Here is a 25,244-nt window from a genome sequence, read left to right as displayed (position 1 = left end):
AACAAAATGTGTGTCTTTCATTCAATATTAAACAATGATAGACTGAGTATGAAGCATGTTACCGTCACAGGTATGGAGGTGCCTAACTATGACTTAAACTGTAGAGCCTCAGATTTTAGATCTGGAAGAGCCATGGGTTTTAATCCATGCTAGGAGAGGCTCAAGGTTACTCTGGAGAAACACGCAGTTTGGGGAGGCTGAAGACTGAGGGGTGGGCTCCCATTCCCCAACTCCTTCAATGAATCTGATCTGTTTTATAAATCAGTTACTGGAAAATGATTCAAACACGTCAACCCAATTCCCTATTATTTGGTCAAAGCCATCAGCCCTCAGGCTTCTTGCCACTGCACCTGTGGGCTCCCACTCTCCTCCTGCTCTCCTGCTCAGGTTGGGGCAGCCAAAGACCTTCTCTTGCTGGGAAGAGAGGTTAGGGAGGGATCATTTTTTGATTATTTGAGGGTGTGGTTCAGTTGTAAACAGTGTAAGTTTTAGAATTTGTGTCATTGTGATGGCGATGACCAACTGCAAAATATTTCCTATTTGCCTTGCAATAACAAGAGCATGTATTTTACGCAATTGAATTTTTTGGATCCTACTTATTTACTTTACGTTATTAAGAATAGTGACATTTGAGCAAAGAAGAGTTCTAATTTTGCATCAGAGTCAAAAGTGAAAACGAAAGGAACTGACCCATGAAGGAGCAGGTATGAGTTGTTTACTTCACTCCTGCCCGTCCTGGTTTATGTTCAGCTCTGGCCCTGCATCCCACTTTCAAATGTGATGGGTACCTAGGAAAGGCCCTCCCCACGCTGGCTCCCTCTGCTCACCCGACTGTAGTTACTTCTCTTAATCCCCCATGAACGCTGTTTTCTAAGTTGGGTGTTTCCTGTAATAAAAAGATATCGTTGCACCACTCATTGAGGACTTTTTGGATGCCATGCTAAGCATTTCATAGTCACGAGTTCATTGTACAAACCACCCTTTATAACACTCCTATGAATTTATATTCCCATATGAATTGATCTGAGGAAGTGGCATGCTGGAGAGATTAAGTAATTAAATGACAGCATACAGTTAATTACTGAGAGGATTTGGGTTTGGACCTGGATCTGTGATTCAAACACTCATGTCTATAATCATAAGTGTTGCCATATCATTTGCATCAGGATTTAGAATCTCTGCTGGCAAGCCTGGGAAGGCACATTGTAACCAAAAAGAGGTAAATGCCACATTTAGTTCTGCACACAGTGCAGAACCACTGCACTGCCTCTCAGAGAATGCCAGGCGCTCCTGTGTTTGTCTCAGTGTCTCCAGCTTGAATTGCTTCACCCCTGGCTCTCGGCAATGCTGCTCCTCTCTCCTGCATGGATCACCTATTCCTGGAATTACTTTCCCCCATTTCTTAGGTTGCCACTTTACTGTAGCTTCCTGATCTAAGGTAAAGCTTTGATGCCGTGCATGTCCCAGAATGCCTGTGCTCCATTCTCACACCGGGTTGACCGTTTAGTTGGGTTTAAAATATATTTATTTCTCTCAGAATGTGAAGGCCAAATTTCATTTTCTTATTATATATAGAATTTCAGCGAAAAACTTCAGTGCCATTTTCGTTCTTGATTCTTTGCAGGTGATCTTTTTCTTTCACCTCTCTGGAAGCTTTTCAGATCTTTATCTCTGATGTTATCAAATTTCACAATAATGTGCTTTAGTGTAGAAGAACTTCGAAATTCATTTTGAGGGGAACTCAATAGATCTTTGAAATCTGAAAATTCATAAACTTTATTTCTGGAAAATGTTCTTGATTTTTGAGATATAATTCACGTGCTACATTTTACTCATATAAAGTGTTCAATTTAGCACTTTCTGGAAGTAGCACTGACTTCACCACTATTTAATTCTAACATATTTTCAGCACCCAAGAAAGAAACACTGCATTTTCCATTTTTCCGTCCTCTAACCTCTGGCAATCATTCCGTTTTGAGACTAATATTCCATTGTGTGGAAATACTTCATGTTATTTATCCGCTCATCAGTTGGTGGACGTTTGGGTTGTTTCTACTTTTGACTATTATGGATAATGCTGCTGTACAAGTTTTTGTGTGGACATATGTTTTTAATTCTCTTCAGTATGAAGACTTGAATAGAATTGATGGATCAAAGAGTAATTCTATGTCTTACTTTTTGAGGAACTGCCAGACTGTTTTCCAAAGCAGCTGTACCATTTAAATCCCATTGATTTCTTTTCTGACATTTTTATTCTTTCCGTCTGCTTTTATTTTTTTCTTTTTGTGAAATTCTATTTTAAACACCGAAGATGAATCAGGAAAATCAACGCAGCTTCTTCAACAAATAAATTACAAGAAAATGATATACAGGAGATACAGGGGAAATGTATAAATTATGTAGACTTAAAAACACATCAGCTAATCACAATGTAGGAATTTTATTTGGGAATATAGACGTAACAGAATCGCCCATGTGTTTCTGGTTGTTCTGAAGGGTTATAAATATACAGCGGTTTGTTATATTCATTGTTTATTTACATATATGTTTAAAATTCTCCATATAAAGGTTTTAAAAATTCCATTGGAAGTCTTATGTTTTAAAATGTACTCAGAATTTGTTTTAATCAGGGATGTTAAGACCTGCAGACATGGAAGTGACTGTCCCATGGAAATATGTTCATACTCACAGATCCCTAGAAATAGGAGGAACAGGGATGCCCCAGGCAGAAGCATCATTTTTATTGGTCCTTTTCTCCTTTATGTAAATTTAAGAATCTCCCTAAGTTACACTGATAACACAGAAGAAAGCCTCATTTGAATTGCAATGTATTTATAAATTAACTTTGGAAGAATTGTCATCTTGGTGTTGATTCTTGCCTTATAACATTATATTAAATCTCTCCACCCATTTAGGCCATCTTTTATGTTCTTCAATAGTTTAATTTTCTCCATCAATTTTGCATAGCTTTTGCTAGATTAATTCCTAGGGCTTTCCCTTTATTTGTGTGGGTGGCCTTTAAATTACATTTTCTATTTAACTTTTGCTGGTTATCAAATTTGTGTTTACTTATTTACTTATTTTTAGACAGGGTCTTGCTCTGTCACCCAAGCTGGAGTGCAGTGGTATGATCTTGGCTCACTGCAACCTCCGCCTCCCAGGTTCGAGCCATTCCCCTGCCTCAGCCTCCCAAGTAGCTGGGATTACAGGCACCTGCCACCATGCCCAGCAAATTTTTGTATTTTTAGTAGAGACGGGGTTTCATCATGTTGGCCAGGCTGGTCTTGAACCCCTGACCTCAAGTGATCTGCCAGCCTTGGCCTCCCAGAGTGCTGGGATTACAGGCATGAGCCACTGTGCCCAGCCTCAAATTTGTATGTTCTTTGTAACATATCAATTTAGGTCCATAATTTCTTTTTATCACTAAATATCATATTGTTTCTAAATCAAAAAAGGGGAAGGAATTTTCTTTCCTATTCTCTTCTTGCTGTCTGTATAATCTTCTTTTATATATCTTACTGTTGTTAAACTTTAAATATATTCTGATTTCTGTAAGATTTCTGCTTTTTAAATATTTGATCCATTCTTTCTCATACATTTGTTACTTTATTAGTTTTTTACCCCAACATCTGGCTATTCTTTACTTTTTTTATCATTAGTCTCTGCTTTTTGTATTATGACCTCACTTATGCTTTTCTTGGACCTTGCACTCTTATTTTTTCTAATATTTTGATTTCAACTGTTCCCTTATTAAACTTTAGTTTCAACTTTCTTTTTTCTAATATTCCTATTATTTTTCCTTTAGTTCCACCTCAATGTATTCCTAGTAGAGATTTATTTAACCACTGGTTAAAGAGAAAAGCATAATAGAAATTATTTTTAAAAACTAGAATGAAAACTGTAACAACATATTTTCCCTCTGACTCTTTCATAGCACATGCACATTTGTAGAATGGTGATCACAACTTGCCTCCTCAGAAGACTATGTCTTTGTGAAATTTGCATTTATAGAGAGATGGCCAATAGGGCCAATAGAAATTTTGTTACATTAAAACATACAAAGCTGACACTTAAAAGTCGTAACAAAAATAATAAAAGGAGGATATGACTGACCTTAAGAATACAATTGTCTGAACTTGGTGTCTCGGATCACAGCACGAGGCAGAATGACAGGAAACTTATTAATGTGTCTCCGCTGAACCTCATGCACCACAGCATTCGTGTAGGGCACCTGGGCCTGTGGCTCATCTGGGGGCTTTGGTCACAGCCCACCACTCTGTCCATTTCCTCAGGAACTTTACCTGCAATGACAAAATGGTGTCACTCATGTGTCATACAGAGTCCCTGAAATGTTGTCCTAAACAGGGCTAAAAGGTTGTAGAAACTTGCCTAGTCCTACAAATGGCAGCATTTTCTTCCCTCAGTTGTGCTGTGTTTTGAAGCTGTAGGAAGGGGAATGGAATGACTAAATGTGCTGAGAGTGCTCATTCACTCTGATGCCAGAATCTTCTCCATGATGTTTAATAAGAACTCTGAGGGCAGGTATTGCCACTGTTCACTCCCACACAGTTCCTTCCAAACTGAGGATGTGGAGAATTCTCACTTCAGAAGATGATCCAATATGTTACCATTAACCATTATTCTGAGCATGTATGAGAAGGTGAGGGAAAATATGCTTGAGTGCCTCTTGTACCAGTCAGTTTGCTAGGAACTTGTACATATAGCAGTATTAAATTCTCTCTACAACCCTCTAGGATAGGTATTTATATTCTTATTTTTAAGAGAATGAAGCTGCAATTCGGAGACACTGAGTAACCTGGTGGAGACTATCAAATCGTGGAGCCAGCACTCAGACCCAGGACTGCTTTACTATGACTACACACTGCTTTTTGGTGAACCAAACTTAGTGAGCCAGGGCAGTGTAGATTTTCTTAAAGTTGTGAAGAGAAAACAACTACTTTAGTTCCATCAAAAGGCTCCAGACATCCAAAGAAGTGCTACAGACAGCACTCAGTTTCCACTTTGTGTGGCTTTGTACCAAGAGGGAAACTGAGCTGAGAGTGCACAGGCGGGTTATAGCTGGTGCCTGGTCCTGAGTCACAGCTGGTGTGTTGTGCACCCACCCTGCATCCTGATAACAAGAGGGAAGCTGAGCTGAAAGAGTGCACAGGCTGGTTCCAAGTCACAGCCAGTGTGTGCAACACCCACCCCACGTTCTGAGATTCAGAAGCACTCTCTTCCTCTTGCACCTTAGGCATTGTTTAAAAATCATTAGGGCTGCTGGGTGCAGTGGCTCACGCCTGTAATCCTAGCACTTTGGGAGGCCGAGACGGGCGGATCGCGAGGTCAGGAGATCGAGACCATCCTGGCTCACACTGTGAAACCCCGTCTCTACTAAAAATACAAAAAAATTAGCAGGGCGCGGTCGCGGGCGCCTGTAGTCCCAGCTACATGGGAGGCTGAGGCAAGAGAATGGCGTGAACCTGGGAGGCGGAGCTTGCAGTGAGTGGAGATCGCACCACTGTACTCCAGTCTGGGCGACAGAGCGAGGCTCCGTCTCCAAAAAAAAAAAATCATTAGGGCCACTTCATGTCACCTTCATCACGATAAAAACATTTGAGGTTATTTAGTGCCACTTGCTATGTAACAGATTACACAGGGCTTTCCAACAGACCCTTCAAAACTTGGGAATAATGAACAAATTTGTGTGTTTCTTTTCTTTGGCGCAGACCCTGTTGGACTGAACACAGGGGGATGAATGCAGGAATAAAGACAAAGAGAAAAGAGCATGTTTGAAGAAGGGGTCACGAGGCTCCTTGCTTCTAGTGAGCAAGGACAGCCTTGAGCTTCTATAACCCTCCATACTTATTAGCCAGAAAGAACAGGGAGGGAGAGGTAACGGTTGGTCAGCTACTTGATTTATCACAGATGCACATAATTGCTTTCTTGGCACAACAGGCTTCAGACGTTCCTATAGACAATCACAAGGAACACTGGGCTGGGGGCACGACTGCCCTCAGCAATCCTTCTGGCAGCAGATGCAGTTTGTCAGTTTTCCAACATCCTGCTTTCATGAGAACAGTTTTCTGTTTGCTCACATAGCCTCCAGTGGTATACTGAGTTGGTCACAACCCTCATTCTTTTTGGCGTGTAACATCTCCTCCTTTTTGTTTGTGCATTAATTGGATAAAGGTAATTGCAGGTTGTGCAGCTGTCAATTGCCATTGGTGGTCCAGTTGATTTTGTAGACTATGAACAAAAAACAAAAACAAAATAACATTAGTCCAATAATTACAAGAGAGACATTGAAGTGCTGTTTGAAGTAGATCCAAGGTTTAAAGATCTCTAAACTTTGTTGGTATTCTGCTCAAGCTTTTAAAGAGGGCTGAAATGCTTAAGTCTGCTTAAGGATTTTAGTTTGTAAATCATTAATATCAAAAGTAACATTAGCTGTGAGAACTCCTTGTAAACGGGCCTTTACAAGGCTCCATGGATATTCACTTTGGTTGTATTCCAAATTAGTTACACAAATATGAATACGGTTAAAATGACAGTGCAATTGCTGCTGCAACTGCAAGCTTTGTACTTGTTCTCTCAGCTGTGGGTGGAGGATTATCCAGATGCCGAGGCAAGAGACTGAAGGCACAAACTGTTTCAGTACAATAAAGGAAACAGTTAGAATAAGAATAGTTTTAATACAAATTAGATACAGAGATGATCATGGACATTATCAATCACTAGTATAAACATTATTAATCATTAGCTTTGAATATTATTCTTTGTTGTATTACTAATATAACTAAGGAATAACCAGTGGGCATATAGGGTCAGGTGCTGAAGGGACATTGTGAGAAGTGACCTAGAAGGCAAGAGGTGAGCCTTCTGTCACGCCCGCATAAGGGCCGCTTGAGGGCTCCTTGGTCAAGCGGTAACGCCAGTGTCTGGGAAGGCACCGTTACTTAGCAGACTGCGAAAGGGAGTCTCCTTTCCTTGGAGGAGTCGGGGAACACTCTGCTCCACCAGCTTCTTGTGGAAGGCTGGATATTATCCAGGCCTGCCCGCAGTCATCTGGCGGCCTAAACCCCTCCCTGTGGTGCTGTGCTTCAACGGTCACGCTCCTTGTCCACTTTCATGTTCCTCCCGTACTCCTGGTTCCTCTTTGAAGTTTGTAGAAGACGGCAGTAGAAGACATAGTGAAAGTCTTAAAGTCTTTGATCTTTCTTATAAGTGCAGAGAAGAAAACGCTGACGTATGCTGCCTTCCCTCTCTGCTTAGGCTACCTAAGAGGGAAGGGCCCCCTGTCCTGTGATCACGTTACTTGCCTGACCTTATCAGTCACTTGGATGACTCATCCTCCTTACCCTGCCCCTTGTCTTGTATGCAATAAATATCAGCGTGCCCAGCCATTCAGGGCCACTACCGGTCTCTGCGTCTTGGTGGTAGTGGTCCCTCGGGCCCAGCTGTTTTCTCCTTATCTCTTTGTCTTGTGTCATTATTTCTTACGATCTCTAATCTCCGCATATGGGGAGAACATCCGCCAAGCCCTGTAGGGCTGGACCCTACGTCTGGCACTCCAACATAGGTTTCTCCCTCCCTGTGTGAAGTTGCGCTTTGAGTGCAGAACTCAGCAGAGGACTTTCGACAACAGATTCCACAGCCACAGAAAAGCAGTCTTTAACACTGCAACCTCCATTTGTATCTTGGTGTTCATTTTATTTTGAAGCATCCATACCTGGCCAGCTGTGTGTGTCCAATTTTTTACATATTGAGCTGTTTGAATGGAGCTGTGCATTGTTATTGAGGACACCATAGCAGGGTTATTAATGTAACTAAGGGAGAGTATAGCAAAAATTATCATGCCTAAGGCTCTATGAGCATGATGAGTAAGTTGGGTCAAAAAGGAGTTTTGTAAGATGTAAAGCAGGGGTGCCCACCCAAGGCTCGGACAAAATTTACAGAAATCCATAATCCAGGAATGCAACCTAGAATTATTAGGATGGATATGCTGTATGTTTGTATTGTGCTATATATAAGGCAACGATACAGTTGACAGGAATCACAAGTCAATTGGGCATCGTCGATCTGGAGTTGGTCCTCTTTTGCTGCTAGAGAAATGTAAGGATTAAAAGCACAAATTGTAAACTGAGTGGTAATGTTTGTTTACAAGAGTAACTTTAAAACTGCGTTTAGCACTGTTACTATTATTGAATACTGTTCTGACTCAAATGCTGCCATTAACAAATGGGAGTGCTGCTTTCCATATCAACTCCTGAATTGGATCTCTCTTTCCTTGATAATGCCATTGAGGCAAAGGTGGGCTAAAGCCAGTGCCGTGCCAAGCAATTTGCATGGCAGATTGGGAATGAATCCCAGTGTGATATAGCAAAGAGATATTAAAGTTTCACCACCAGTGCCAGCAAAGTTCACGCCATGAGGTCTGATGCTCATCTCTCCCAACCAAAAGACCACAGGGACCCCAGTCAATAATGTCTCCCGTTAACACGGATTGTTGTCTAGTTATGGAGCCAAGACATTGGTCCAAGGAAGGGGGTTAGGATTATCAAAGGGAGGCCACTCTGTACGATTAACACAATTTGGGTGATGTGGCTGGGAGTGATTAGTAACTACACCACTAATATTAATAGAGCTAAGGCCCAACAGGTACATATATTTTCCCTGGTAACTCAACCATGCCCGGGATTGAATTGCAAGGCAACTGCAGTTGAGCGATGTATCCTGGGTGACACATAAAGGAAGTCCCTCCAATGGAGCAGTATAATTGATACCATTCTTCTGAGAGTCTAATTGCTCTGTGTCGGGGTTAGGGGTCCTGGTGCCCATGCTCCTTGATCATGATATATCTTAGGAGGAGTGTTGGTCCACAGTCTCGGTCATACTACCAGGGGATTAGGAACATATGCCCAATATGTTTTTGCCTCTACACAGGGAAAACATACTGCACAGGATATTACCGCTAGCATGGCCATAAACATGGGGTCGGGGTTTTTACCTGACCCTGACACTCCAGCAGTTGCTTAGCTTCCTGTGTGGGTTTCTTAATCTGCAAAACACAAGCACACTCTTGTCCCCACATCAGTAAATCCACTGGGCTTGAATTTTCCCTTTAGCTCAGTGATTTTGGGGGCCCAAAGTATTTTCCTTTCACAAAACGTACCATAGGATTGTATAAGGAGACCAATTTTATTTAGATAGGGACTACCTATCTTTTATCTGGATCTCTGAGCTCTGGGCAGAGTCCACAATGAGTTCTGGGTCTCCAAAAAGGGAGAATTATTATGAGATTAGACCATCTGATGCTTTTACAGTGCACTTAAATTTTTTTTTAAACAATGACATTTCTAAGTGTCTAAACCACACTTTCTTAAAAACCCAAGAGTAACCTCTGTTGCAATAACTATTTTAGGCAAATAAACCCCAGAAAACAAAAAACAATACAAAAGTAGCAATACAAAAGTTTAAGAGATGAGACCAACTTGTCTGTTTACATTCTTGGGGTTCCACAAGGAAAAACAGGTTTCTTTCCCAAAGGGAGTTTGGCGCCTTCTCTATTTTCTCTAAGGAATCCCAGGCTATTATAAACTATTTTAGGTCCCCTCATGCAGCAGAAGGTGGAAGAGAAAGGAGAGACAGCAGAAGTAAATGAAGAAAACAGCATTCAGTCAACTGGGAAGAAAAAAATTTTGCTCAAAAAAAAAACAAGGTCCTAGGATAAAAACAAAACAAAGACATGAGGGCTTTTTCAATACAAACACACACATAGGCCCACACACACACACACATCTTGGATGTTAGTTTTTAATTAAGCTAACTTTTAACCAGTGAGCTCCTTTAAAAACATATTTTTAAATCCCATTACCATATTTCAGCAAGGACAAATTGCTGCTATTTCAGAAATACAGTCATTGCTCTTTCAGTTTGGCCTGGCTAGCAAAAAGGTGACCTTGTTATGTAAATAAAGCACCTTATTAATCAAAATCCAAAACCTTCCTCTTTTTTTTTTTTTTTTTTTTCTTTTGCTGGCCGTTTTTCTTTCCCCACTGTACCACTTTGTGTGTTTGTGGGGCGGGGAAATGTAGCCATTTCAGAGGCCTTGTTCCCCATAATTTGCAACTCCCTTTGGATTTGGTCAAGTAGGATAAAGTTGATCAAACAGAATGGGAAGAAGACTAAAACAGCAACAAAAACATAAACAAAGAACAACAAAAAAATGGTTAAGACAAACAAATGATTGCACAACTTATATGATTACCGAGTGCTCTAATGGTAAGGAGAAATTAAGATCAGCTGGTTGTTAACTTTAGCCAAGACAAAACCTCAACTCAGTTGCTTACCTAGGCATGGGTCTCAGGCTGAAGACTGCTCTCTACCCTCTTAGAAGTAGGAAAAAAAACCTCATCTTCCCTGCTGGAAGCGAGCTCAAACTCCATAAAGGAGTTACCTGCTTTCGATCATCACGGAAGCAGGAAAACTTGCCTTCCTTGTTGGAAACAACCACAACTGGAAAAAAAAAAGAGTTGTACAAGCAAAATAAACTTTGAATCTTGACCAAATTTGGGGAGATCACGGATTCTCTGGAAGGGGTGCTCTCAGACCTCAGCAAACTGTCCTGATTTGAGCCATAAAGTTCAAGCACCGATAGATTTGTCAAAGGTCAGGGACATCTCCACTCAGAATCCCTTTGTGGTTACCAAAGTGTGAACCCCCAACATTTGAGACAGGTCTCAGTTATTTTAGAAGGCTTATTTTGCCAGAGTTGAGGATGTCGCCCATGACACAGCATCAGGAGGTCCTGACAACATGTGCCCAAGGTGGTCAGGGCACAGTTTGGTTTTATACATTTTAGGGAGACATGAGACATCATCAATCAACATATGGAAAATGAACATTGGTTGGGTCTGGAAAGGTGGGACAACTCGAAGTAGAGGGGGCTTCCAGGTCACACATAGATAAGCAACAAATGGCTGCATCCTTTTGAGTTTTGGATCAGCCACCCCAAAGGAGCACGGACACAGCCAGGAGGCTGCCCGGGGGCGCCGGGCCCGGGACGTGTGGATGCGGGCGCCGCGCGGGGCGGGGTCCCCGGGGCGGGGAGGGGTGGGGGTCGCTGAGGCGGTGGCGGCCCCCGTCTTGGGCTCTCAGTGAGGCGGACCCGGAGCCCTGGGAGAGACCCCGAGAAACGGGCAGGACCTGGAGGCTGCACCCGCCCGAGGCAGGGGGCGCGGTGGGGCTGTAGGGCTGGGTGGGCGGCACCGCCACGCTGTGCGCTGCGTCCAGGAAGAGCCTCGGCCCGGGGCCTCCAGGCGGGGGGCTCTGCCTCTGGGTGGGTGGTCGGCCCGGAAGCTGCCCCGGAAGAAGGGGCCGTGCCAGGGCAGGGCTGGCAGGACTGGGCAGGGCCAGCGCCGCGAGTCTGCGGTGTTCGTGCCCTCAGGGGTCCTGGCCGCCCCGGCAAAGCCTCCTGGTGGGCACCGCAGGGCGGAGCGGGGCTGCGCCGCGGACACAGGCCCAGTAAAGCTCCCGGGCTGCCCCCAGCACAAAACTAGAGAAGATGAGAATGGCACCTTCACCGATGGACACCTAGCCTCCGCTCTCCCCCAACCCACAGCCCCGGCCTTTGGAGCCCCAGGCTCGGTCCCGACGCACCTCAATGCCCACCTCCAGCCCTGGCCCCTGCTCCACACGCCTGTGTCCACGCCTCTGCCCAACTGTTCCTCCATCTCTGAACTTGCACCCCAAAACCTTACTTCCGACTTCCCCCAGCCCCCAAAACCACGCTGACCCCAGAGCCTTCCGCTTTTCTCTGTTCCACACCCACATCCGATCCATCAGCAAATCCATCGGACTGCACCCCGGCAGGGTCTGCATGATTTCAGCTGCAAGGGCTGCCCCCAACTGGGCCCTGCCCCACGCATGCTCCACCAGCGTCCACAGGTCGAGGGGGATCCATGAAAGCAAAGTCATATCAGTCCCCACTCTGCTCACCACCCCGCAGCCGCTCAGTCGGTGACAGTCAAGGACACACCACAGGCCTGTGTGCCGCCCCCCACCGCTGAGCTCAGCCCTTCCTGCCCACTGCTGGGTCCCCCACCACACAGGGCCCATGCCCACCTTCGCCTCTGCAGGAACCGTCCCCTTTCCCAGCACTCTCTTCTCTGACCCCTCCAGGGTGGAACCTGGCCTTGGGTCTTCTGTCCAAGCAGTGGCCCTGATCCCACTCCTTTTCATGCCTGCCTCTCCATGCCACGCTCCACCCCCACGTGCGGCAGAGTTGACCGCCATTAGCTGTTGTCTGTCCCCCTCCAACACCTGATCCCCCAGGCAAAGACTCATCCGTCCACTGCTGGGTCGGGAGCCAGTGCAGAGACCCAGGAAGGACCCGCTGACATGGCTGAATGTGAAGAGATGTGACATTCATGAATGTGGCTTTGGGGCACGGGAACATAGAGCCATAACATCTGCCTCCAGCAGCCCTGGAGGTCTGTGCCCTGCGTGGATCAGGACCCTAAGCCAGGCAGTATGGACTGATCTGCTGTCCCCGAGGCCAATGAAGTCCCTTCTCCAAGCACACACAGAAGGCGGGGGCCAAAGACCCCTCGGTGGGTCCTGGGCACCTTCTCCTCACCTCCCACTGCCCTCTGCCAGCTTGAGCTGTCCAGCCTGGACCGCCCCTCTGTGGAGCATCAGCCAGGCTCAGCCAACCAGGCGGGGAGCAGTCAGAGGACCTTGGTGTCCAGGGAGAGGGCTCTGTCCCAGGGCCATGGTCCTCACGGGTCTAGGTAACGAGTGCAGAGGGTTCAGGTGCCTTTGCCTTAATAGCCAATGAAAAAGTTTCCTCAATCAACCCTGTGCCCCTCACAGTAGCCTGGCCAGAGATCAGGAGGTGAGGGACAGACAATGAGTCAAACTCCAGTCTTAGCCCCGACTGCTCTGAGCAGGCAGGCGGAGCCCACCTGTGGGAGGCCCTGGGGGACTGGCGCCCTCTGCTCTGGGATGTAGGGGTTGGCAGACATATAAGGATCCCCAGGTGGGTTCTTCCTGGTCCCCCTCTGTTCCTCCAGCTGCTGCTGGGGTGTGCAGGTATGTTCGTCAGTGCCCCACATCCTGCTCAGGCCAGATCACACCTGCCCTGTCCCACAGAGGCAGCTGGGGCGGGGCCGGTGGGCAGGTTTCCCTTCCGCCTTCAATTCCGATTCCAGCCACTCTGGCTGATGGGCCTGGTCACAGGGGAGGCAGGTCCCTTGGGCAGGTGAGAGGGACCTGTGTGCGCCACCCCCAGGACAGGTGGGAAGAGCCTCTGCTCCCTCGCCCATCCCCAGCCCTCTGAGAGAAGCCCCATCTGAACAGCTTCTCTCTTCTGTGAGTTCTTCTGAGATGAGTGTCAGTGAGGGTGGAGGACGGTTGACTCTGGCCTTGTCCAGACGGGCCTCAGCTCCCAGACTGCCCAGTACATGGCCACACTCCCTGCATCAAGGGTACAGGACCTGTGTGGACCTGCCCAGGCAGGTAGGCTTCCCCCACACCCTGACTCCTACCCTCTGAAGAACAGGGAGGAGGCCTGCTCGGCCCTCGCAGTTGCACCACGGCACATCTGCACATGCCTGTGCCTATTGTCACAGCGAGTTGTCTGGGGTGGGCTGGTCAACAAGCTTCCCTGAAGCAGGTGGCCACGAGGAGGGGCAGCATGTCTGTGGTTTCACATTTGTCCCTGTTTCATGGCCTTGTTTATCCACTTGTTTCTGTGGGAAGCACGGTGCCCCAGAGGCCAGGGGGAGTGATGCCTGCCTGTCTCCTGGGCAGGGGCAGCATGTCTGCATGGATGTCTGTGTGCTGGGCCTGGATCTGCTGTATGTGTGTTTTTGTCTGCCTGCTGGGAGCCTCTGTCTGCGTGGGGGCCTGTGCTGGGGAAACATGTGTCCGGGTGCGGATGGGTATAGTTCTGATGCCGGTACCTGGGTGCCCTGTGAGTGAAGCCAAGTGTGGGGTCTGGGATGTGATTCTGCATTTACGGTAGGTGTGGGGGGCCGATGGGCTGTGTGAGAGCATCTCTGCAGGGCCTGCATGCCAGGCTGTCCGTGGGCACCTCTGTGTATAGGGCATGAAGCTCTCCGGCTCCACACGGCAGCAGCTGGGGTCCCTCACACCCCACGGCCCCACGGCAGCAGAGCACAGGGTGCTCCACGTACCTACATGACGAGAACTCAAGGTCTCCGCTGCAGATTCCGCCTCAGATTCTATCAGATAAGGCAATGCTGGCTGCATCTTTCGAGAGGGAACCTGAGACCGGAAGAGACAGATGTGCACCTCAAGCCCCACGGCTGCTGAGTGGCAGCTTTGAGAGGAAGCTGGTGGTCACAAGTCACAGGAGCCGTGGGCAGTGAGAGGCCCAGATCACCAGGGAGATGGCAGCATCAAGGATGGGGACTGTGCAAAGGTGAGGGCTTTGACCACATTGGGTCTGACCTCGCTAAGATCTGACCCAAAACCTCCTGGTGCACAGCTTCACGCCACCCCCGACGGACACCCGAAGCTCCAGAGCGAGCTCGTCCATGGGGGACCAGCACGGGGGCTGCACCGCAGAGACTCCTGACCCCTCCCAATCCACAGGTCCAAGGTCACAAAGCAAGGGTGGGTCTGGAATTTGAATTCCAGCCCCTGTTCCAGAGCCCACACTCTGAAGAGCTCTGCTGTCTTTTCAGGACAAAACTGCACATTTCTGCTGGCCTCACAGAGGCACTGAGCCGGCTGGGGAGGGAAAGGCACAGAGGGTCTGGGCAGCCCAGGCGCAGAGGCAGGAGACGCAGTGGACGAGCAGTGCAGGGTGAGGGTGGGGGCCGAGGCTGGGGGCTGCCCTCCCAAGTCCATCCTGCGGGTTCTTGGTCCAGGGACCTCCTTGGGGGGTGGCAGGGTGGGCAGAGCTGTCCCCCTGCATAGCATCTACTAGCTGGCCAGCCTCAGAGGCTGCCATGGCCCAGGGCTGGAGGAGCCCTCCACACACACCACCTGCCATGCCCCAAGCTCAGCTCTGCACTGCTTCGTCGTCAGCCATTCCTGGCCCAGATGCGTTCACAAAATTACGCAGCTTGTTTATCAAACTGGCTGAGCTTCACCTTGAAGTTAAGTGGAGGATGCATAGAGAGCTTACCGGAGGCACTTATGGTGCAGATAAGCAGGAAAAGCCCAACCACACTACACACAAACAGATTTACTTTAAAACGGGGTGGGGAGAGGGGAGAAACAGGAAAACAGGACATAGGACTCGGGTGGCCAAGAACGTTACCAAACAAAAACCAAGCTGCTGGGTCACCCACTGCCCACCCATGACCCAGTCTCCATGGACGGCTGGCCCCCGGCTCTGTTGGGAGCCAGTGGGTAAGGGAGGCTAGAACCTGAGCTCACAGCCCCAACGTACCCTGACCCAGACCCCGACAGACACTGACCCAGATACCTATAGACCCCGACCCAGACCTCGATGGACACTGACCCAGACCCCGATGGATGCCAACCAAGACCCCAAAGGACCCTGACCTAGCCCTCAATGGACCCTGACCTAGACCCCAATGGGCCCTGACCCAGGCCTCGACGGACACTGACCCAGGCACTTATGGACCCCATCCCAGGCACTGGGGGTCCCCACAGGGATGCCCCACCCTTAGGCCCCTCCCTGCATCCCTCCCTATACGGCCCCCAGACTATAGCACAAGGAGCCCCTGGAGAGGCTGAGCCACTCTTCCAGGCAAATATCCTGGTTTCCAGGCACACACGCGTTTATCAAAACCCATCACCACAACACTAAGCACATTACTGTATAAACTTTGCCTCCACAAAGAAATTTAGAAAGGGCTAAAGAATCCCTACAAATCAATTACTAAAAGATGACACCATTGGGAGCAATGTGGAAAAGACACACAGAAGCAGAAACACTCATTGATACCAAACCTGTGGGACAAGCAGGAACAGACGAGCCACCAACACAATGAGACGCTGCTTCTTACCCACTAAAGTGGCCAAGACTGAGAATTCCACGACACCACCTGCTGGAGAGGGTGGGAGATCCACAGGAGCTGTGCAGCCACACTAGGAAAAGAAGTTGGTATCTTCTTAGGAAGTTTTGAGTAAAGTTTGACCTCAGCATTCCCATTCTTACGGGTGGATTACAAGAGAAATATTCACACACAACAACCAGGAACCTGGCACAGGAATGTCACCCAGTGCCATTTGCAATGATAGAGGACTGGGGATCGTTCCAGGTGTCGGTGAACAAAGAACGTGTTATGACTTGGGGTGTAGTCACACCATGGAATATTACACAGGTGTCCAAGTGAGCAGAGTGCAGCTGCTGAGAAGAGGGAGAGCCCTGACATCAAAGAGCAAGACCTAGGGACAGCGCACAGCCCAGCACTCTGGGTTATGAAGCTTGAATCCCAGCAAAGCTCCGCCTGTGTTTCAGGTCATCAACGTGCTTTCAAGGAAGCCGTCAGAGAATCCCAAGGAATGGTACCTCTGAGAGTGGGAGAGGGGAGGAGCTAAGCTCATCGGTTAGTAATTGTCTATGTCCAGTGCTGAGGGAGGTTTCTATGCTCTTTGTATTATTTTATAAATAGATGAACAAATGCCATGCATCGAAAAAGAAATAAAATGGGTGTTCCAAAGGCAGCCTGCTGGGTAGCATTCAGCAGCCCCCAACCTTAACAGAAGGGCCTTGAGTCTGCGACCTGTCCCGGGTTGGCATCCCCAGGGTCAGGTCACTGGGAGGGAAGGTTGCATGGAAAGCCCTATTTGCCGCTGAGCAGAGCATGGGGAGGCCTCCCAGCTCGGTGGGTCCCTCCATGGACCTGCAGAGCACCTTACAAATCGCTCTGGGAGTCCCACCAGAGCGAAAATTTGCAATGAGAGACTTCCAGCATGGGGAGCAGATACAGGGTGAGGAGGGCAAGGTCACAAAGGAGCCGAATAAGAAACACCAGCGGGGGCAGGTAGAGACGGGGCTGTGGGGGACGCACCTGCGAGGGAGGTGGGTCCCGCCGTGACCTTGGGTCTCCACGCAAAGGCCTGGGGAAGGCTGCGAGGACTGCACCCAGGGCCACCGCACTGAGCCTCGAGCTGCCTCTCGTGGTTCCATGTCGCCCGGGGCGCTGGCGGGCTGGGGACGGTCCTCAGAGCTGAGCCTTCCTCCGCCCGGCCCCTACAGGCAGCCACCCATGCAGCCCCTGAGGCACAGCCCATGTGCCTCTCGAGGCTGCCCCATGGCGCCCCCCAGCGTTCCATCCTCACCGCCACCTTGGGTGAGGGTCTCTGAAGCCGCATCACCAGGTGAGCCTGGAGCACCGCCAGCTCCATCGCCCGACCGCTGGTGAGGAGGGGATCATAGAAGGCTGAGTCAAGGGTCACTGGGGAATTTCACTTATCCATAGGGACCCCGCCACTGTCCAGGTGCAAACCAACCCAGAGGCACACTGCGAGGTAGGGGTCTGGGGCTCACCTCCCCCGAGAGGGGAGGGACCTCCCAGAGGAGCTGCTGCGCCGGCCTGCGGAGCTCCTTCTCTCACCACTGTCCCAGCTCACCCTCCAACTCCCCACCTGCCCTCAGACACCCAACTACAGGCAGGTCCCGGAAACAAAACCCCACGCCACACAGACCCATTGGCGGCTATGAGTGGATGGCTCCCACCCTTCCTTCGTCCACCCCTTTGCTGGCTCAGAAAGTACAAGATAAAGATGTCAGGGCCTAAAACGTGGGGAGAAGCCTCCCTCACCTCTGCAAAACCCCTGGAAGCTTTGTTCACCCTATAGGGTGCCCCTGGTCCCTGGGGGCCAGCAGGGTTGAGCTTCAGGAAGGGCCCACACGGCCCCTGAGAAAGCACGCCAGGAAGAATGGGTCTCCCCTTGCGCTGTGTGTGTACATCTGGGGGTGTGCACCTGGGTGCGGGGGTGTGTACCAGGGTGTGTGTGCATCTGGGGAGGGACATGCACTGGATGTGTATTGTGTGCACCTGGCCATGTACCTGTGTGTCAGGGCAGGGAAGATTATGCATCTCAGGGCGTATAGGTGTAAGGGGTTGATCATAAGGGGTTGATCAGGTGTAAGGGACCTGTGCACACCTGATCATATGAGTGTGCACAGGTCCCAAGGCCCCTTGGCCAGGTGTTAGCTCTGGGTAAGCGTACATGTTGCGCTGAGTGGTGGGGATGACAGATAAGTATTGCGGCAGGTCCCAAAGGTGCATGGTGGGACGATCACCCTCCCTGCCTGTAAGCCTAAGCCCCTGCCCTAAGATCCCAGGAGGGGTTACAGTGCTGTAACCTAGCTCTCACCAGTGGAGCAGGGCTCTGAGCCCATCACACACCACACCCAAGTCTCTCCACTGTTCCGGTGTGCTCAGCAGTGAGCTCCCTCACCAGGAGGGCCATGTACAATTCCAGCAATACTCTGGTGACAGAGGGGGTCTTTCTGGGCTTCCCAGAGTGACACCATCTTCAAGGGCTGCTATTTGGTCACTCCTCATCATCTATGTGGGGACCATCGGAGCCAGCCACCACCTGCACACATCCACGTACCTCTTCCTGGCCAACCTCTTGGTGCTGGAGACCCTGTACACCTTGGTCACCATCCCGACGCTGCTGGCCGGCCTCCTGGCACAAGTGAGGACCATCAAACTCCTTCCTGGGGCAACCCACCTGGTTGCTCCTCTTCCTCTCACTTAGCTCCTCTGAGGGCTTCCTCTTGACCACCATGGACTGTAACCGGCCCCCGGGCATCTGCCACCTGCTGCACTACCCAGTCCATTATGGACTCTGGGCTCTGCATGCACCTAGCCCTCAGCACCTGGCTCAGCGGCTTCCCGGCCTCCTTTGTGTCCATGGCTCTCAACTCCAGCCTGAGGCTCTGCAGCCCCCAAGTCCTCAACCACTTCTGTGATATCTCACCCCCACTACTGTGGCTCTCTTGCTCCTGCACCACTGCCATAGAAATGCTGGACTCAGGCAGCCCAGGTGATCCTTGTGGCTTTCCTGCAGGCAACCACAGTCTCCTACACCCTCATCCTGGCCAGGTTGCTAAGGATTCCAGGAAGGTCCAGCAGCCAAAGGCCTTCCCCACCCATGTCTCCCACCTGGAAGAGCAGCTCCTCTGACCTCATCAAGCTGGTGTCCGGGGTCTACTTGGTTAGGATCCCTCTGCTCAAACCCATCATCCACTGCCTGGGGAACTGCAACATCAGGGAGGCCCTGGCCAAACTCCTCCAGGCCCTGCACCTTTAGAGCACCAGCTGCAGGAGGGAGGGCTGCCCAATCCCTCTTCCCTTCCCTGTGCTCACAGACACTGGTGACCCCCCAAGGCAGCCACAGCCCTCTCCCACCAGGGCAGTCAGCAAGCCCCACCCTCGCCCATATCACCCAGAGTCAGAGTTGCTAAGAGCACAGAGTGGCCATAGGCAAGCATCTCCATGAGCAGGGGAGGGGCAGAGACACCAGACCTGGAACTCAGCACTGCTGGGACAGCTCCTCGCCACGGCAGCTGGGAGCCTCCCCCAGGAGAAGCTGGGCCTGGAGTTCACAGGAAGCCCCCTCTCATGGCCGCTCTCCTGACCCTCTCAGATGAACAGCTGCTATGGAGGCCAGCCACTTTGCCTGCATCTCTGTGATGCTGGAAAAGGGACTTGACAAACTGCATTTCTGCTTTCTGTTGAGAAGTCAGCTGCCAGTCTTACTTTTACTCTTTTGTAGGTAATTTGAGTTTCCCCTGCTTCTGGAAGTTGTTTGGTTTACAGCTGTCTTACCTAGGTATGCTTCTTTTTGTATTTATTGCACTTGGAGTTTGTAATGCTTCTAAAACTAATGATTTAATTCATCAGTTTTTGTAAATTACTGGTGATTACTTCTTTGAATATTACATCTACCTCACTCTTCCTCTTCTTTCCATTGGTTCTAATATTACACGGCATGTCAGGCCTTTTTATAGTGTACCCTCTGCCTATAGGAGAATATCCTATTCTCCACACTCTTTTTTTTTCTGGATTATTTTCTGATCTTCCAAGTTACTAACTCTCTCTGGCCATGCCTAATCTTCTGTGTTTTAAAATGTATTTTTTGATTCCAGACTTTCCTTTTAGTCCTTTTAGTTTCCCATTCTCTACCAAAATTCTCAATCTTGTTTTATTCCTGTAGACATGGACAGGTTCCTCCATGAGTTTCTTAATGGTATCCTTGTTCTCGTGTTGGTCGCTGTCTAATCCTTGCCAAGACTGGGTTGTTTTATTACTATGGATTTCTACAATGTCGTAATATGATATGGTGAGTTGCTCTTGTTTGATCTTCTTTTTCAAAATTATTTTATTAATAATTATTTTAGGCCTTTATTTTTCCATATAGACTTTAGAAACTTTTGGGTTCTGCACTATTTTGTTACTACCATAACAAAGTGCCAGAGACAGGGTGGCTTAGAAAACAGAAATTTGGCTTTTCTCCTCCCGCCACCCAAGATACCGAAAGGAAAGAAGGCCAAGGGAAAGAAGGTGGCTCCGGCCCCTGCTGTCGTGAAAATGCAGGAGGCCAAAAAAGTGGTGAATCCCCTGTTTGAGAAAAGACCTAAGAATTTTGGCATTGGACAGGACATCCAGCCCAAAAGAGACCTCACCCGCTTTGTGAAATGACCTCGCTATATCAGGTTGCAGCGGCAGAGAGCCATCCTCTATAAGCGGCTGAAAGTGCCTCCTGCTATTAACCAGTTCACCCAGGCCCTGGACTGCCAAACAGCTACTCAGCTGCTTAAGCTGGCCCACAAGTACAGACCAGAGACAAAGCAAGAGAAGAAGCAGAGGCTGTTGGCCCGGGCCGAGAAGAAAGCTGCTGGCAAAGGGGATGTCCCCCCTAAGAGACCACCTGTCCTTCGAGCAGGAGTTAACACCGTCACCACCTTGGTGGAGAACAAGAAAGCTCAGCTGGTAGTGACTGCACACGACGTGGATCCCATCGAGCTGGTTGCCTTCTTGCCTGCCCTGTGTCGTAAAATGGGGGTCCCTTACCGCATTATCAAGGGGAAGGACAGACTGGGCCGTCTAGTCCACAGAAAGACCTGCACCACTGTCGCCTTCACACAGGTGAACTCGGAAGACAAAGGCGCTTTGGCTAAGCTGGTGGAAGCTATCAGGACCAATTACAACGACAGATACGATGAGATCTGCCGTCACTGGGGCGGCAATGTCCTGGGTCCCAAGTCTGTGGCTCGTATCGCCAAGCTCGAAAAGGCAAAGGCTAAAGAACATGCCACTAAGCTGGGTTAAATGTACACTGTTGAGTTTTCTGTACATAAAAATAATTAAAATACAAATTTTCCTTCAAAAAAAAAAAAAGAAACCAGAAATGTGTCTTCTCACAGTTTGGCAGGGTTGGTTTCTGCTGCGGCCTCTCTTCTTGGCTTGTAGACACTGTCTTCTCCCTATGTCTTCACAGGGCTGTCCCTCAGTGGGTGTCTGGGTCCTAAGCTGCTCTTGTTAAGGACATCAAGCTCACCTCATCTCATTTAACTTTAGACACCTCTTTAAGGTCCTATTTCCAAATGCACCCACCCCTGCAGGTACTAGGGGCTGGGACTTCAATGTATGAATTTGAGGGAAACATAGTTCAGCTCATAACAGAGCTTTTTAAAAATTATGCCAAGATTTTGATTGTAATTTCATTAAATTTATGGCTCAATTTGTGGTGAATTCTCACCTTTGCAATATCCTGTTCATGCTCCATTTATGCAGATTTTCTTTTATATTCTTTAATAACTTTTGGATGTTCTCCATAGAGGTCTTTTACATTGTGGATTGTGGTGAATGGCCTTTTTTTTTTTTTTTGGAGACGGAATCTTGCTCTGCCACCTAGGCTGGAGTGCAGTGGGGCAATCTCAGCTCACTGCAACTTCCACCTCCAGGGTTTGAGTGATTCTCATGCCTCAGCCTCCTTTGCACAGGCACGTGCCACCCCGACTGGCTAATTTTTGTAATTTTGGTAGAGACGGGGTTTCACCATTTTGACCAGTCTGGTCTCAAACTCCTGGCCTTAGGTGATCTGCCCGACTTGGCCTCCCAAAGTGCTAGGATTACAGGCATAAGCCATCATGCCAGGCGATGAATGACTTTTTCTTTTATATTTCCTAAAGCTATTTTTTGTTCTGGTAGAGAAATTCTACCATCCTTTAAGTCTAAGGTACACATCTAGCTGCAAGTCTAGGGAGTACTACTTAAAACAGGGGCGAGAGGTGAGACACCCAGTAGTGCAGAGCAGCTCTGCTGTGTGCTGGGGACGACCCCACCCTCCAGCCGCGTCACTGTCTTGAGTGGAAGTTACACATCCCCTCCCAGGACCAGGGGAGGGAACAGTCACAGACATTCCTCATGAGCCAAAAATAAGCGAGGTCTGGCTGTGGCGCTGTCCACTGCCGGCTCCAGCACCAGGGGTTGCCCAAGAACCCCCTTCACTCCTTGGGGTAAGCAGCTCACTGCTGGCTGTTCTGTGTGTGACGGGAAAGGGGGACTCGACCAGAGTGTGCAGACCTATGATGACCGCCACTTCCACCTCCACATCCCATGGCCGCAGAAGACCTGTCAGTCACTTTCAAATACATGTTCTTTCCAGAGGTTCTAAAAACACTGTTGTCCATCTCACCCAGAAAGCTAAGCTTCTGTTCAGTCCTTAACGGTAGCTATAAATGAGAAGCATAGCTTGGTTTCCTTCTAATATCCGGCAAGTTAGAAGACAGAAAGTATTTATTCACTTATTCGTCACATATTTGCAGGGCAACCCTACACGGGACAGCAGAGGTCCCACGTGGGCGGTGCACCCGGAACCAGGCTCAGAGCTGGCCACCGCCCTCAGTTGAAACTCACCGGAGGCGCGGCCGCCCTGGGCTGGGAAGACGCTGTGGGCCCAGGTGGCATCAGAATTAACAGGAGGGAGGCAGCTGGCCCAGGAAGGGCCGTGGCAAGCCTTTGGGGATCGTGAGAGGCGACCCCATCCTCCCTGTTCTACCTGAGGCCCGTGGCGGGTAAGGCTGGGAGGCTGAGGCGGGTACACAGCCGGAAGCGAGGGAGGGGATGCAGCCGTCGCCCAGGTGGCCGCGTCCGGAGGCGGCCCTGCGACTCGACCCTGTCCTATCCCCCCCCAGCTGCTGAACCAGGCGGCCAGGGACTGCATGGAGCACGGGGCTTGCGCGGGAGGGACCGTCCCTGGGGTACTGGCCTGCTGGGGCGGGGTCCGCATGGTGTCAGCAGCCGCTTGTCCTCCACAGCACCCGCAAGGCCCGCACCCAGGCTCTGGCCCCAAAGGTGGGCGCCAGGCCCAGGCACTGCTGGCCTGCGCTGCAGACCCTGACGTGAGCCAGCACTTGGTCCCCGCTAACGTGTACTCCAAACACAACACCCCTCCCCTCATGCTGCCCCCCCCCCCCCCCCACATCCCAGCAACCCGTGCAGAGCCCAGGAGCATGGCGGTCCTCCCCCAGGCCTACCTCCCCGCACCCAGGGCCTGCACGCCCCCCGAGGCCTGGACACTCCCACCGCGGGGCTCCATCCCCGCTTCTACGCCCCCAATCCAGGTGCACAACCTTCAGCTGCAGAACCCGCCTGCCTCACCTGCCACTTCCCAGCGCCTCCCCCAGGCCTAAGTCCTTGATGCTAGAGGTTAAATCGCACCCCCCTAGGCCTGCGTGGGCCTCCAAGATGCTGAGGGCACCCTGATCCCACAAAAGCCGAGGGTTCCTCTGCTCTCCAGCCCTGAGGCCTCCGCCCCTGGGCACCCGATCTCCATGGAAACCGAGGGCCCTTTCCCTCTCTTCCTGCAGGCTTGGCCCCATGAAGATGAGCTGGGCACCCGTGACGTGCTGGGCTCTGCTACCGGTGGCCGCTTTCCTCTGAGACAGCGGTGCAGCCAAGGGCAGCCGCCGCGGACGGCTCCGCGGGGGCTCCATAGGGGCCTCGAGGGTGCGTGTAAGGCCGGCGCCGCACTACGGTGCCCCGGGCTCCTCGCTGCGCGTGGCTGCAGCCGGGACGGCCGTGAGGGCGGCAGCGGTCCTGGCAGCAAGTTCAGGCTGAAGAACGGCCGCGGGACCCGGGGAAGGCGACCTGGAGGACGATGAGGACTGGGTTCCCGAAGGCAAAAGGACCGGCCCCGGCAACTACACCCACCGGGCGTGGCCTTTGGGTGCTGGACCCACGCGCGGCCCCACCTCGGTCTCGTACTGGGCGGCGCCCTCAGCACCCTGGGGCTGCAACGACCCTAGGCCTGGCTGGCATCAGGGGCGACATCTGGCCCCCAGCCCGCGCCGATCCCCAGGCTCCTCTGAGCTGGGCTCCCCCTTCCTCCCTTGCCCATAGTCTTGGAGCCCCAGTTTGTGCAGGAGCTGAAGGCTGTCCCTGTGGACCTGCCATCCACCGTCCTGCCCACGCCGCCTCAGTCTCCCACCTCCCACCTAGAGGGGACCATGGGCCCTGCCTCACCCCTTCCAGGATGTTAGGGTATCCCCAGTCAAAAAGGCAGCGGCCTGTGACTCCGGTACCAACGGCCCAGCCATGCTCCAGAGCTGCCCAAAGGGAGGTGCCAAGACCAGGAACACATGCCACCCCGGCTCCCCTCACCTGCTCAGGGGCTGTGGTGACCCATGGGCAGGGAGGCCACCTCAGGCTGGTTCTGCCCCGGAGGCCCTGAGGAATCTGACCCTCCCCAAAAGAAGCAATGAAATGGACCAAAGGAGTTAAGAATGTGGGGGGAAGTGAAGGGAAAACATTAGGTGCTAAACACCTGCCCAGAAGAAGAGTAGATCTCACGGCCCAGAAACATTCCCAAGCAAGAAAACCGTCTGTCCAGGAACCCTAACCAAAACCCTAAGGGCAACGCCTACCACTAACCCCTGACCCTAACGCTAACCCTTAATCCTAACCCCTGACCCTAACACCTAATGCCAAACACGAACCCTTAATCCTAACACTAACCCCCAAACCTAAACCCCAACCCTAACCGCTACTCCATCCCCAAGGAAAAGCACTAAACCCCTAACCCAACTGTAACTCCTAACACTAACCCTAACCCTTAAACCTAACCCCGTACCCTAAACCGTAACCCCTAACCCTAACCCTAACCCCAAACCCAACACCTAACCGTAACACCAAGCCTAAAACACTGACCTCTAACCCTAACAATCCTTAGCCTAACATCCAAACCCTAACCCCTAACCCTGACCCTAATCTTCT

At 50.4% G+C, this 25,244-nt stretch overlaps 2 protein-coding genes and 2 pseudogenes across 2 annotated transcripts in view; 2 read left to right on the top strand and 2 right to left on the bottom strand.

Moving 5' to 3' along the window:
• Positions 1-4,244: 4,244 nt before the first annotated feature.
• Positions 4,245-11,979, bottom strand: LOC115900307 (basic proline-rich protein-like). Its single transcript, XM_030940151.1, has 3 exons — positions 11,662-11,979; positions 11,030-11,557; positions 4,245-4,301 (listed from the first exon to the last, which is right to left on the bottom strand). Exons 1-3 carry the CDS (start codon positions 11,977-11,979, stop codon positions 4,245-4,247), a joined length of 903 nt encoding a protein of 300 aa, XP_030796011.1.
• LOC115900306 (basic proline-rich protein-like) overlaps positions 5,486-25,244 on the bottom strand; it is a 165,354-nt gene continuing 145,595 nt past the window's right edge. Inside the window, exon 3 of the mRNA XM_030940148.1 lies at positions 5,486-6,249. The gene's annotated coding sequence lies outside the window, so the exon portion shown is untranslated. The remainder of the gene's footprint in view (positions 6,250-25,244) is intronic.
• On the top strand, positions 20,290-21,339 carry LOC115900346 (annotated as a pseudogene).
• Positions 23,856-24,277, top strand: LOC104680849 (annotated as a pseudogene).

This window comes from Rhinopithecus roxellana, chromosome 11 (genome assembly GCF_007565055.1).
Source record: "Rhinopithecus roxellana isolate Shanxi Qingling chromosome 11, ASM756505v1, whole genome shotgun sequence".
In the NCBI taxonomy this organism is placed as follows: Eukaryota; Metazoa; Chordata; class Mammalia; order Primates; family Cercopithecidae; genus Rhinopithecus; species Rhinopithecus roxellana.
Note: the sequence above shows the minus strand (reverse complement) of the source record. Positions and strands in the feature narration are given on the sequence as shown.

What these genes read in the sequence shown, in the direction of transcription:
- LOC115900307 (XM_030940151.1), bottom strand. Translation starts at nt 11,979, where the DNA reads ATGACTTTGCTTTCATGGATCCCCCTCGACCTGTGGACGCTGGTGGAG. An exon ending in GGCTGGAGGTGGGCATTGAG is followed by an intron (nt 11,558 to 11,661) that starts GTGCGTCGGGAC and finishes CATCTTCTCTAG; the next exon opens with TTTTGTGCTGGGGGCAGCCC. An exon ending in CCGGGCAGCCTCCTGGCTGT is followed by an intron (nt 4,302 to 11,029) that starts GTCCGTGCTCCT and finishes TTGTCATTGCAG; the next exon opens with GTAAAGTTCCTGAGGAAATG.